This window comes from Seriola aureovittata, chromosome 18 (genome assembly GCF_021018895.1).
Source record: "Seriola aureovittata isolate HTS-2021-v1 ecotype China chromosome 18, ASM2101889v1, whole genome shotgun sequence".
NCBI lineage: Eukaryota > Metazoa > Chordata > Actinopteri > Carangiformes > Carangidae > Seriola > Seriola aureovittata.
In genome coordinates this window covers 21,382,024-21,397,050 of record NC_079381.1, presented here as the reverse complement: position 1 = coordinate 21,397,050, position 15,027 = coordinate 21,382,024, and the positions used below count along the sequence as shown (strand labels likewise).

The 15,027-nt window shown below is 39.9% G+C and overlaps 1 protein-coding gene across 3 annotated transcripts in view; it reads right to left on the bottom strand.

Moving 5' to 3' along the window:
* The window catches only part of ap3b1a (adaptor related protein complex 3 subunit beta 1a), a 71,227-nt gene extending 56,612 nt beyond the window's left edge, over positions 1–14,615 (bottom strand). For 2 of the 3 annotated variants that reach the window (XR_008830308.1, XM_056403779.1), the window contains exons 1-6: positions 7,434–8,134; positions 5,860–5,935; positions 5,661–5,735; positions 2,816–2,911; positions 2,410–2,570; positions 1,537–1,603 (exon numbers count right to left, since the gene is read on the bottom strand). Coding sequence is in view for 2 of the 3 variants with exons in the window: in XM_056403779.1 (XP_056259754.1) it covers positions 1,537–1,603; positions 2,410–2,570; positions 2,816–2,911; positions 5,661–5,735; positions 5,860–5,935; positions 7,434–7,594 (636 nt within the window). In the remaining variant the exon portion in view is untranslated. Of the gene's footprint in view, positions 1–1,536; positions 1,604–2,409; positions 2,571–2,815; positions 2,912–5,660; positions 5,736–5,859; positions 5,936–7,433; positions 8,135–14,337 lie in introns of those variants that run through there. The other variant, XM_056403780.1, reaches the window with a different exon arrangement.
* Positions 14,616–15,027: the final 412 nt, after the last annotated feature.

The window sequence follows — 15,027 nt, the reverse complement described above, 5'->3', positions numbered from 1 at the left end:
ATTGTTATTGCTATTGTTATGTGTACGTATGTTAATGTGACAGGCAACCTGTCCAGCATGTTGACCGTCTCTCGTCTAGTGCATGCTGGGATTGGCACCTCAGAGAACAAGCAGTTTAGAAAACAAATACACAGATGTTGTTAAATACAGAACTAAGTTTCATTACCTGCTCATAATGTCAATTCATGCAAGTGGAAAAGAATTTCACTGTAATTTCACAGGTTCTCTAATGCATCATCTCACTATTATTACAGACAAGTTGAGGCTCTCATGAGAGATTTAAAGAAAAAGAAAATCGATAGCAGAGACTGAAATATAAATATGAACTTTTTCTCACTAGTACAGGTGTAGTATCAATAACACTGGATCCTATGTTTCCCATGATGCAACCAATAGGATATTTTTATCCCTACCTTCTAAATGCCGACATCAAACAATCAAAGTCACATCCCACGTGACTTCCTGCTACAAACGTGTGGCTGAAACAATCCTGATGACATCAACAAAATTCCTGCAGAGCTACAGAAGGCATTATACTGTTGTATCAGGCTGAGTAATACTGCTAATGACAAGTAAACTGAGATTTATGTGTTAAATTCTGTGGAGTAGCCCTTTACGTCAAGCCACATATTCCCCCTTCAGTTACGCACCAGGAACAGCTCACTGCACCGATTCACCTCCGAGACATCCTCCCTATCGTGCTGCAGTAAACTGACAAGAAGACTGTCCGCTGCTCTAAATGCTACATGGTACCATGTCCTAACATCATAAAAATGCATCACTTGATAGCTATTAAGTATCCACTATGTTTGGGTTTTTTCACCATTCATCACCAGCTGATAGTGCCTGTGCGTCTGTGTGATGATAGTGCCCTCTCTCTCTGTCCCCAGACTCACGATGTGGGCTCCAACGGGGAGAAGTCATCTGTCTTCGTTAGCGTCTGGGGCTAAATATGCTATGCATCTGGTACTGGGCTTTCCATCCCCCCTTGGCCTAAGCTGCTTTGTTTTGTTTGTATAATGATAGGTATACGCCATGAATACATAATTACGGCAAACTGTGCATGACTTGCACGAACAGAACCCGACGCACTCTGCATTCTGTAGCCAACGTCTACATATTTGAAATTGGCATTTAAACACCCTTAGTATTCACTGTGACCTCCTCAAATTAATGTGTTGCCTACTGACTTCTAATGGGCTGCCTGCATTGTGTCTGTGGCTGGCCTAAACACAGAATTTGAGAATCCAGCTCATTTACGGTTCATTTCGGAAAAAAAGAGAAGAAGTTGGCCTTTGAGAAAATTAAACTGACACTAGCATCAGTGCGAAAATTCCTTCCAAATGGACACTTAACAAGGAGCATCTGAAGATGTGTGGGTTTAAGTGGGTGTTAACAAACCATGGCATTGCCGAATGAGCTGTGGGATGGAGAGCGGAGAGGAGAACCGCTTGACTGGGGCGCCCTCCAGTGGTCTGCATTCTCCAACATGGGAAATAAGACAGCACAGCCCCTCACTGCTCAGCCTGTACTTACTGTGCTTTTGTCTTTCAATAGTTTCTCTATCACTTCAATCAGCTGCTCCTTCTGTTCTGGATCCAGGCTGAAGACAACAGAGAGAGACAGAGAGAGAGACAGAGAGTGAGAGAGAGAGAGCTTTGGAATAAATATGTGTCAACTAAGGAATGGCAATTATTCAGATAATATGAAAACTTGATGGACTTACAAATTAAATCATGTCCCCTCTTTGTGCTCAGAATACAGATGTGTCTGACTGCTTACAACGAATTAGATCAAGATTTTATTCTCTGATCGAGGTTGTGTGATCACTCACTCACCGCTCCCTATGTAACACACACTAAATATTTTACAGTGAGCATTAATCAAGATTTCAATAACCACCTGATTTTTGCCCTTTTTCAAGCAAAAAAATTCAAAACATTTACTGGTTAAAGTTTCTCAGATGTGATAATTTGCTGCTTTTCTTTGTCACATCTGACTGCAGACTGGAGTGCTGAATGAATAAAACAAGCAATTTGAATATAACATCATGGGCTTTGGGAAATCTTAGCGGGAAATCTTTCACTATTTTATAGAAAAAGCAATGAGTTGAGAAAATAATCAGCAGATGAATCAATAATGAAAACTCCTGATATCAAATATGCAACAGATCTGTTCAGGTTCAATTTTGCACCTTCGTTTCACGTTTCCGGGACTCATTCATTCTTTCTTATCTCAGAAAGATTCAGCTGATAAAAGAAAGATAACGACAAGGCAAAACCCTTTAAGTCAACATTACCCAACATTCACTGTATTACCCGCTCAGGAATGAAGTGGCACATAGAGCCAGTGAAGCTAACGAGCGCAGCCACTGCTCTTGGACTTTAGCTAGTGGTGCAGAAACTGTACCTGTAGAGCTTTTGGATAGCGTGGGCAGACGTCTTCCTGACGTACGGGGACAGGTCGGCCGCTGCCTCCTTGATGGCCAGCATCATGATGGGGACGATGATGGGGACGCGGATACTGGACAGAACCCTCAGCGCGCTGGCCCGGATGAACTGGTTTGGGTCCTGCAACGGAAGAGATGAAACCACAGTGTGAAGGAATGTTTTCTATTTCTACTTCATGATTACTGCGTCTGAGGCATTTAAAACTAAATTCTTAACATCTAAGCAATAAGGAAAATGGCAAGAAATCCAGGAAGCTCATGTACAAATATATATTATATTAATACATATTGAAAAATTACAGCTTTTCTACCTTGTTAATAACAATTTAAAAAAAAGAAGAGAAAGTCAGAGAGTAGAAATGTTACCTTCAGGGCCCGCTGGAAGGTGCTGATGGACAGTAAAGCCAGGTCCTGCTGCTCCTCCGCGTACCTCACCAGGTAGACATACACAAGCTTCTTAAGCTGCAAAGGACAATTAAAGCCAACGGAAACAAATTGATCCAGCTGCAGTATCGGGGGGTATTAACACACGGGGAAAGGCAATCTAGAAAACCAGCTGTGTTGTAAAACTTAACGCAGGTTTACGTGAGAGGATGTGTTGCCTGTTTTTACATCCAATAAAAAGGTAAAAGAACGGCGCTATAAAAGGGATAAAATGAACAATAACGGATTAAGAAACAAAGAGATCCTTTCTTTCTGTGGGAAGTTTGAGTTTATTATTCTAAGGGAGGAGAAAAAATCTATAAAGTGTTCTTGTCTTGGTATCACTAGCTACAAACTCAATTCAGTGTTGTTTCAGGCAGCGAGCGAGCTTATATGTTTTTGTTCCTTTATGAAATTGCCACCCCGCCCCCCGCCCTCCTCAAAGTTTTGAGTTCTGGCTTCCAGACCTCCTCTTCTTTTCTTACAGGAAAGCCTGAGATAATATTTGTCTTGCTTTCTGAACGAGTGTAAGTGGAGACCAAAGGTTCCTCCTCTGCTGATTCACATCAGCTATTTAGAACGGAGAGGAGAATAAAACAGAGCTGATCGCTGCCTATAAGGCCGTGGATTCATAGATCAAGGAACTGGAAGAAGAAGGTGGTGATGAAAAATGATGATTTACTCGAGGAGGTATTTATAATTTAATATAAGAGCTTGATTTAAAGGTTGAGGTCAGGGGTAAGGTTACAGTTTAGGTACAATCACCAGGAGCTTTACCCAGTAATCAGCACCATGCTTTCTAAAGCAGTGAGTATTGACCTGCAGCAGTGCGCCACAGTTCTCAATCATCGTTCTGGTCATTACTGCTGGAATTAATGGCATTACTCACTATAAAAGGAGACACCACCCATCTGCCCTAAAGGATCTGGTTTCTATGACCACAAAGGACTTTCATTTTGAACCAGTCAGTAGACGATTAAGGGCTCTACAAGTGAAAATTGCTCAACATCACATGAGATTTTATGTTTTTTTTTCTCTACTTGATTAACTTGAATATGCTCTCAAAATATCATATATATCAATATCAATGGTGTTAAAATGAAGTGCAGCAATGATTAAAAGAAAATAAAGTGCACTGCTATTAAATCACGCAACACTGTCAATACCCTGCATGCTCTTGTGCTGTTTTCTATTTTGTGGTGATCAGTGGCAGCTCGCGGTGACGAGGAGAAAGGGAGGAAGAGGGCGGGAACGAGGGGAAGAGGCCATTTTTAGAGATACACTGGAGGTGTGTTGAGTGTGGAAGAGCTAGGAAAAGAAGTATAGAGAGAGAGGGAGGGAGAGAGAGAGAGAGAGAGAGAGAGAGGAGGGGGGAGAAAATATAGTCCGAGACCTCACACTACTTTAGCAGCTGGTGTGTATGAGGTGGGAGAGAAGAGACGTGACTGTGGGCGCTCTTCTGCCAATTACGTCCACCCACCTGCTCCCCTACCCTGCCATGAGCTGCTTCGGCTGCATGCCTTGCACACAGCGCCTGGTTTCAGGCCCCCCGCTCACATGCTGCACCTCACGCTACCTGATTATTCTGCTGCTGTTAATCAATATTCACAGGCTCTGGGCCATGGGAACCCCTCTTGAGCTGTTGCTCAGTGTTTTTGGTCGTTCACTCGAATAGTCTGTCAAGACTGGCTCAGATATTACATGATTTCGTGGTAGTATTAACACAGGCCCAAGGTAACTTACCGTGTCTTTATGCTGCTGCTGCTGCACAAACTTATGATTTGCAATAATAAAACTAGTTATGCTATTGATTGATAAAGGAAAAATAAGTCTGATTACAGATCTAGAGCGGACAGGATTGCTGCAGTTCAAGTTACAGCTCAAGATAGGAAAACTGCAAAACAGATTTCAAACTAAAGACAAACAACGTCTGACCTATTGTGTTTTAGCACAAAAACAAAAAATTTAAGTCTGTAATTTTAAAATCCTTCAAAGAATTTACTATACACTTGAGAAGATTAATCACTTAATACTAATACTTCTCCAAAACTGTAACAGAAGCAAAACTAAGATTGAAAAACTTCCTACGTTTGACCTGGTCATGACCAAAGCCAGAGGACAAAGAGAATACAACTAAGGAAAGTGTTAAATATGGAATTTCATATCATCTCCAAACAGCTCAAACCTTAAATCTACATGCGTTTCTTGTATTTTGCTGTTTGACCATGACATGTGTCAACCTGGATAAAAGCAGAACCTCCTAATCATTGACAACAAGTAAACAAACTCAACTGTATGTGTGACAGATATTTCTACAGACGTGGTAATCTTGGATTATTGGAGCAGCAGATGTATTGACTGTACCGCATTTGCACATTAATCTTATTTATTTATACATTTCGTTTTGCTCTATTTTGCAATCTTCTTCATCTTTATCTCTTTTAGTAATATATTAATTCTGACTAATTAAATATTCTTGAGTGAAACCAACGGAAGTCTGTGATTTTTCTACTTTCTAAAAAAATTAAACTAATCTCCAAATAATAACCTTAATTATAATAATAATTTACACAAATAAACACAAACTAAATTAAGGAAAAACCTCTCAATTGAATTCAGTCCACATGAGTTTAATATTGTTCTGTGTGAGGAAGTTCCCTCTGTGACGTCATGCGGAGAAGCCATGTGCCACGTTGCACGAGAATGAAATGAATCATAACGGTGTAGTAATAGGAGAGATGATGCTTTCCCGTGATATATATTTTTTCTTAACAGAGAAAAGTCATACCTCGATGTTCTTACTCGCGACGTTCTTCACAACAGCAGGAAACAGCTCGGAGGCATTTTTCCCTTTGGCGATCAGCTGAAAATAAATCAAACAATATCCATCAATCTGGCAATGTTAAACTCAACAGCTGTTTATAGTAATTTAAATATATAAATGCTTTGCAATTTGTCCAATGTGTGAATTCCCATGATGCACTCACCCCTACAACCCTTTTCATGGCCTCCAGTTTGAGCGACTCCTTGTTGCTCTCCAACATCTCTTTAAGGTCTTCATTCCTGAGGACACAGAATATTGTTGTTGTTTATTGTGGTCAACGTTAAAGAGGGTGAGAACTGCAGAGGTGACTTGACTAATCGGTGTCAGAAGTTAAGAGCTCGACCAAAGGTGCTGTGAAAGCTCCATGTTTACTACATCTGTGTCCGCCTCACTGATCACAGGGTTGCGACATTCAAGAGTCACATTGGCTCTTATGGCTCTATAGGAGTCCCCGACCGAACGGCAACGATGTTATCTTCAACAATGCAAACAGCTGCATCACGACGACGTCCACTCAAGCGGATCAGCGCTCACATGATGAAAATGCTCATTCCTTGACTAATGCTAATGCTAACACACAATGTCATTGTAAAACTACACAGCCCGTTGTTTGTTCCAACACAGAGGATAAACACTGAGAGATGTGATGTTCAGATGGAAAACAAAATGTGGGACAGAAATGCCAATGCAACCGATGATATAATCAACGTATGTCTACCTTTCGGCTCAGACTAAATTATCTCAATAAATATTGTGTGGATTGCCCTGAAATTTGGTAGAAACATTCATGGTCCCCTCAGGATAACTTGTAATACCTTTGGTGATTATCTGACTTTTCATCTAGCGCCACCATCGAGTCAAATTTTAATTTCTACCACAATTTGGTTTATAACGAAAATACCTGTAAAACCAATGTGTCGGCTGCACTTGATTTAGCACTAACTTACAAATGTTGTCATGCTAACACACTACACTGTGACGGTGTCTCTGTTAGCATGCTGGCGTTAGCATTTTGCTGTAAACACTGCTACGCCTGGGTACAGCCCCACAGAGCTGCTAGCATGGCTGTTTTGTCATCAATAAGTTTGTCTTACTTCCAATAAGTGTCAGAGAAAATCTGTTAATCCTGCAGTGACATATTGCTAATTTAAATGGCTATGTTTTCATCGTTTTAAATAATAAAGTAAAATCATCTAAACCACCAAACAGATGCTTGATTTTTTTGTTTAGAAACTGACAGCAATGTATCAGCTGACAGTAATTTTCTTAATTTAACACTTAATACAAATAAACAATCCTGATGGACAACTTAGATTGTTTAAGACATTTTCCAGCTGAAAAATCAACTTGTCATCTCCAAACTGTAATTGTGACACTTTCTAAATTACATTAAATGTAGTTTTGCTGCAATTTCTTGATACTTTTAGACTGACAGGTTTATCTATCAGATCTAAAGATTAAATTAGCGTTCCTTTACCAAATGCAGAGTACTAAACATAGAAAACTATTACTTCAAAACAGTATTTTTATGTATCTACACCTTAAACAACGGTCACCAAGTTTGACTGTTTCACTTTTTCAAACATTTTATTTTGAAAAACATTGCAAACTTTAGTATCCAGCTGGATAACGCTACAAGGAAATAATAACCTGACCTAAAACTATGTGTAAGAAGTAAAAACCACAGTTCACGGTGGTCTCCAGAGACTAGTGGTGTGTGTGATCTTACTACAGTACCCGGCTTTGTGTGTCTCCTTGGGGCTACTGTTGGTGTGTGTGAGGGCTTGTTCTTCCTGACTCGGCTGAGTCTTCAGAGTGAGCTGTAAGTTCTCAGCAGACACCAGCGCTGTCCTCATGGCTCCCACCGCCTCCGAGCGCAAAGAGAAACCCACGTCCATACCGGCTGTCCTCCAAGGCGGTCCAAAAAACACTCTCAACAACCAGTCCTCTTGTGTGTGTCTTAGCCGTCCAAAATAAAAATAGAGTCCACAAACCCAACTGCCTGTATTTCCAGCAGCTCAAGAGCGAAACAGAGCTGCGGTAATTACTTTCCCTCAGGCTGTGTGCCCTGTTCTCTTGGCTTTATTTACAGTTGTCTCCTCGTCTCCTTGTTGTTCATAACTGTCAAAGCTGGGAACAGGGGAAAAACAGCACAGGCTCCACTGGCTTCGTGCCTGTCATTCACTACTCTCTTCCTCTTCTCTTGGGCAAAAAGAGTCACAAGATGCCCCGCCAGCTCGCTAATGGCAAGTTATCCCTACACTTGAGGGCAGTTCCTTCTCACCCGTTAAGACCTCTCTCCTTCTGCAAAAGTCCATATCCCCTCTGAAACTAACCTGCCAGTCATATCAACCTGTTACTCCTCTCTTCTTATACGTGTACATTTTCCTATAGAAGGCAGCCCTATCTCGCCTGCCTCTTGGCTTCTGTGTGCGGCTCTGCCTGCGTGAGACTGTGGTCACTTCCCTCTAGGGGAAAAAGGAGGGCCTTATCTACACTGGTGGGTAAACACTGAGCTACTTTTCATCACCTCCACCGTACAATAATCCACTTTAGCTCAACACCGACTGAGAGCACATACACTGCCAAGTGTGGCCGACAGGACAGGCCGCCATCAAAGATAACGGCTCCAAGCTGAATGTCAGGAAATACCCCCGAGCATGTGAATGTTCAAACACACAGATTGTGGAAGCGGCTGACCTAAAGACCTGACCAACTAACCACTCCAGTCACAGTCACAAGCTGGTAAATATATTCCACAGTCAATGTCCTGGTGCGTTATTGGTGATTGGAACAATTTCTACAATTCAGAGTCTTATTTCTAACAGCTCTGTCCAAAGTTACATCTGTAAAACACTGTAAGTTCATGAGAAGCTACTGAAGATTTTATCATCAATCTCAAATCTTGAACCACTTATAAAGCAAAGTTTGATTGTTCTCATAATTTCATCTTATGTCTGCAGCCTAATGACAATGTAGACTTTTCAATAATCTGCAAACATCTGCATCACACTTATCTATTTCTTAGCTTTACATCACTGCAGTTTCCTAATTAATATCTCTCATAAATGGACCACAAATGCATCCATCTACTTTAATGCCATTGTCATATGTGAGGGCGAAACATTATTCTTGCGGTTTCGTATTTCACTGTAATTTGGGGGAACAAACCAGTCAAATGTTTTACTTATTACTGCGTTTTGTTTATGCACCGAAATCTGTCCATCGACTAAACTCTTAAATTCAAGTGTGGTATGAAGGACAGATGGACTGCAGACTGCAGAGATTAGTGCCTCCATGTGGCTGGGAGCTACACTAGCCAACAGTTACTTTGGCTGTACTGGCAGTCCCTTAGAAAACACAGTATGATGAGATCCAGAGACAGGGGATGGATTTTACAGCTGGATTTTTATAAGGCTGATAAAGACGGCGCCCCCTCCAGGAGTGTGATAAAACCTAATTCCATGTTTACTCCTTTTTTTCTTGAATTAAAAATGCTGCATTTATGTTTCAGAGCAACGTCACCGGTGTTCATTCGCAGATCGTTGCCAAGAAACAATACAGTCAACGTGCCACAGGGAAGAGGAAGAGGTTTAGGTACGGTAAAGATGTGTGAGTGAAAAGTACCAGAAACAAATACTCATGGTTCAACATTTAATAAGTTGGAGAACTACAGGTAAACCAGAGTAACTCAATGAAACCGTGGTTAATATGGTTAACTGACTTTCTGAATAAATGATGAGATGCAGTTAAAATAATTTGCATTTTAAACCAGCATATCATATTGCAATGAAAATAAATCCTCTGGACTAGTTGTCCATGTTGGACTAAATCTTCACTCTTGACCTTGAAAAAAAGAAGCTAACAAAACAATCTGACATCTGATAAATTCACAACAGCATCTACTGTGTGAGAAAAGACGAAGAGGGAGGTCACAGAAAAGCACATTTACAAAATAAATCAGACTTTTCTAAAACGTTATTACCAAATAAAAAAGTGGAATAAAAATACTGTGGTGAAAAGTGTATGTTTGCTCATGTCAGAAAAGTAATGACTCACTGACGCTGTGTTCGTAAATTATCTTAAATAACGGGGGGGGGGGGGGATAAATGTAGCCTGTCCAGGCTCTGGTTTGGTCGAGGATGGCAAGAAGCCTGGGAACATAAACACGTTCTTGTTAAAATATTTGAGTCCACCTCGCTAACAGTTTGCCAAAGGGAAGGTTTGAGAAAAGTGGCAGAGTCTGGAGAGATGGTGAGCGGTCGGAAAATCTGTTTTATATTCAATTAACTACACACAGAAATTCTGATAAAATTGTGATGCTAGCTAATTACGTCACAATAAAAAGGGCACAGGGAAATATCTGGATTTACATGTTGGATTAAAAAAAAGTTATTTTAAAGTAGAATAATTTGGAAATTTTACAGCTTATTTTTCATTATCTGAGAAAGTCTGACTGTAGCATCATAAACGATCAGAAAATCTAAACTCTATATAAACATGACTCGTGTACCAGTAGTAGTAATACCAGTAACCTGAGATATAACATCACATAAGACAGTGACGGGATGTTCTATCAAGTCAGTCTGCTGTGTTTCAATCAGTGTTTTGCCACATCACACACATCACACACACCTGATACCTGGAAAAGTGCAAAACTTTCCCAGTGTTTTTAAACTTTTAGAACAAACAGCCCAATTCCAGTTAATTAATCAGCATCACCTCCTCTTCATTCAGTCTTTTGCAGTGCTTCTCTGTTGAAATGTAACTGCTGAGTCTCTTAGTCAGTTTATTATTACTATCCCACTTCTACTGAAAATAAAAGTTAACGATGAATCCTATCTTTAATGCAGCTCAGGTAAATGTGTTCATACGGTGAATCCATACAACCAGAGCACTCAGGCAGAGTGAAATATCTCTTTAGTCACAGATAATAAATTAGTCACATGTTTCCATGCCTCGCTAGGGCCTGGCATAGAGCTCTCAGTCAGTAAGAGGAGGCCTTTAAGACTAAAGAACATTACAGGAATGTTAACATGTGACAAACGTTCAGCTATTTCAAATAACAAAAGCACAGCTTTATTGAACTTTAGAGGAAAAGACTCTGAATATGTTATCAACTGCTGAATCAGGCTGGGGTTTAACTTGAATTAACAAATATGTAAGATATATAACTGAACAGATATATAATATGTGTTATGATGCACAGGCCTGGGTATTGTGAATTGTGTCAGACAAACATGTGTCAGACAGAAGCATCATTCATCCTCCTGGTATTCTCTTCCTGGTCTTGCAGCTTGGCCTGGAGGTCAGCAAACATATGACCTAGCCTTGCCTAACAGGGCAGATGGTCATGTGAGGCAGCTTAGAGGTTGACTTTAGCATACTAAGCAATATTCAGCACTTTTGGTAAATGAAAGTTGCCCGTAAAGCAAATCTCCATCTTAAATTTCACAGCTAGAAAGAGCTTGCTCAAAACAAAATGAGAAGCTGCAGTGTAACCCAACACAAACAAAGTCTGCCAGATTTCAGGAAAGTTAGAGACACAAACGCCTTTCACTGACTGAGCAGCTCACCAGGTCTTCAACACGAAGATCTGGTGCGTTGCGTAGCTTCTCACCCTCTAAGACAGCGTTAAACCAAAGCAGTTAAGATGCATAATGTCTGATTTTTACACTAAATTACAAAATGCAAGGGATGGTTACACCGATGATTGGCTGCCCTCTAGTGTCAGGTTTCTGAGCTGAAAATCAAACCGCAAGACCAAAACTTGCTCACAATGCAGTGAAATTGATTAAAAAATGTCTATGATAAGGTGATTATTCTCTATGACTGCTTCACCTGGAAAAGACAGAGAACCATGGGCACCCACATGACTATATCAGAAACTCATATGGTGCTTTAGGTCCACAAAGGTCAGAAGCCTTGACAAACTCTAGTAGCTCAAACTCTGAAATATATAAATATAAGTCCAGATAACTCTTTTCCTGTCTATCATCACACAGGCATTATGATATTAAGGTTTGGACAATTTGAAGCCAAATTCAATCAGCTTCAACATTTTGACTTAAATATGAACTTGTTGCAGATCTGAGATGATTAGTCATTAGACAGAAAAAAATAATCTGTAAATGATTTTGTTAATTTATTGATCATTTTTCGGTCAATCATCATGCAAAAATACAAAAGAATGCTGTTTTCAGCCCTTAAAGCATCTTGATTTCCTGCTTCCTTCTGTTTTATGTGACAGAGCCTTGAAGATTTCTGGGTTTTGGAAACTGGGACGGACATTTTTCACTATTTTTTGATTTTCTAAAGACTAAAAAAAATTAAGCATTCAAGAAAATAATTGCCAGTATCTGTCATTTATAATAAAAATAATCGTTAGCTGCAGATCTAAGTAAATGTCTTACTGCTTTTCTATATAAAGCCCTAATCTTTCTAAACAGCGTGTTACACATTTCTTCAAAGGGGATGAGTTTTTACAACTGAACAATTATGTGTAAATTACTAAATTGCCTGTTTAGTCACAGGTTGTTTAAGAAGCTCTGAGGAGTCAGAATTAATCTACAAATGTAATTTATCTAATAATGCTAATATGCCTAATAATAAATCTACTATACACAAACCCTGTGTATGTCATTGGATTTTCAACACAAATTAACCAAGCTATATTTTACCACTGATTTCAGACTATTGGCTACAAGTAGGGTGATCAGATCCACAGTAGTATTCTGCACACATCTCTGACAAACAGGGTTATAGCACTGAAGTCTCATATAATATGATCAATACAGGGGTAATTTTACACTGAGGACTCAGCAGGGGAGGGGTCTTATACACTGAAGTTACTGCTTCAACTTGTTTACAGGATAAACTCATCAGAAGATAAAGCAGCACACCTCCAATCATAATCTAATGGTAAACACATGTTTTGACACCAGGGTTTATGGAATAAAAGGCAGATAATAACAACTCTGATGACGAGTAATGTTTTGCAGTTCTTCCACTGAAAACATTTGGCATTTGACTGCAGTACGATAAGGCGTATTGCGGCCAGTGCAATCCACCTGCAGGCTGAGATGTAAATCATTGCTCTAGTATGGTTCCAATATGCGTACCTTTGGCTAACTTATGGTCGACCACATGAAATCGTGAGTGTTTATGGACAAAGGTTCACCATTTTTAGTTCAAAATTCACCACCAACACTCTCTATATGGATGATTTGCTTACAGTATACGGATGTACAAAAGCTCTGCCTCTGAAGAAGACCGTGCTTTACCAAGTGTAAGAAGCTCAGCGGTTAATAAAAGCACACTGTACCAGGTTGGGCTGCTCTGCAGCATCTGCCCAAAGGCTATTCTCCATTTTAATACTACAAAGGAATGTGGAGGGTAGGCAGTCTGAAGCCTGAGTGTCATTTCTGCTGACTCTCTGAAGAAAACCACTACTCTACTGTTTCTATGAATCACTCTTCCGTGATTAGAGACTCACTGAACTGGTTAAAGATTTGTTAACTGAAGCTGATCTGGAAGACTTATCAGTCTGTGCCATTTTAATCTAGTTAGACCCTCTTTGAAGGTATTACGACCAAACTATTAAATTCTTCTCATTGTTGCAACTTCTATGTAAATATATGATTTTATTATTACTACACTATGATAAAAGGTCAGCTTTCAGGGCAACTTTCACAATCAAATCGTGAGACGTTCCTTGTCTGCAGCAAAATATAAAAAACATTTACTATATAATACAGCAAATGCTAATTAAAAAGTTCATCTTGCCTCGTTTTCCAGGCTTTTGAGTCAAAGCAAACCAAACGCATTAATATCAAAAACAATTCTAGTTTTTGATTATGTGGACACTAGACTATTTCAGGGTTTTGAAAGTGTTGCTGCTGAACGTGTGTCAAGTAATTCTCACACAGAATAACCTGGGTATTGCTCCGTCATAGGAGAACTGTAATGTTGCAATCAACAATTATTTTCATTATCAGTGGGTATGACAATTACTTTCATAAAATACAGTGAAAAATGTCCACCATTATCCTTGCTTTGTCTGACCAACAGTCTTTACCTAACAATGTTTAATTTATTATCATACAAAAAATGAAATTAGTCATTATTTACATTTGAGAAGCTGGTATTAGTACATTTTTGACATTTTTGCTTTAAAAAAGTCATTCATCAAAATTGATGCTAATTGCTTATCTCCCTTGAGTAGTGATTGATTTCTGGGTGCCTTGGGAATTAATTAAACTTCCATGCAACTTATATTGAAGGGGTTAATAAGGGTTCAACAGCAAATTAATAAGGGGGTCGGGCTAGACCTGCTCTCCTTTGTAAACAGGGGTTAACTACAACAATACAGCAGGTGTGTGATATTACCCAAAAAGGTCGAGTAAACTATGACATTTTTGATATTTACGACAGTTTGATATTTAGCTGCACCATGGAAAACAGCTAACCGACAGTCGCCATCGCTGCCTGGCTTGTTGATGCTGCAGAGTGTGGTCTAGCTGACCCCTTTTCATTTTAGCCACAGCGGCAGTTATCGTCGTAAAGTCAAACCGTAACCGTGTAACTTTACCACAGATGTACCGTGCTGACAGTGGACGGAACACACGTTGAGCTAACTTACTTTTTAAAGTCAGCGCTGAAAAGTCCAAAGGCAGCTCCGGTGCTGGCGGAGGTCGGGGTGCTCTCCTGCCCCGCTTCCACCGCAGCCTCCGCTCCTCCCTGGTCATTGTACAAGGCGGTCGTCGACATGCTCGATAAGTAAACGTATTCTGCTCCTCTTTCGAGCTACAAGGTTTTCATAAACGTCAGAATAGTGTTAAAGCGTGTAAAGTTCCTGCAGAGCCAAACTTGTTTCGAGATTTCACCCAACTTTTTTACACGCAGTAGCGGAAGTGTGAGCTGGACAAGTTGGTGTCACATGACACGGCTTCAGCCGCAGACGAGACATAGACATTTGGCGACTAGAAAAGACTGCTTAGTGATGGCTGCCGAAACTGCTTGTTTAGAATTACTAGATCTATGGTCGAAACGCCCCGAGCCACTGTGTTGCCAAGGAAACAACGTTACTACTGTTCTTCTCAGAGAGGAAGAAAGTGAACATAAAATTGCGTATGCCACTCATTCAACGTGATTTGCGTATTATTTTTTTATTTTCCGTATTGTTTTAGTGTAATCCGTTTACAGCGCTACGAGGTTAAATTAAAGCTTTAAAAAAAATTAATAATATTTCTGTGACTGGGATTTTAATCATGTCAGATATCAAAAATGTCAAAAAATAACGTGTTTGTTAGCCACCCACTGACCTGTTTTA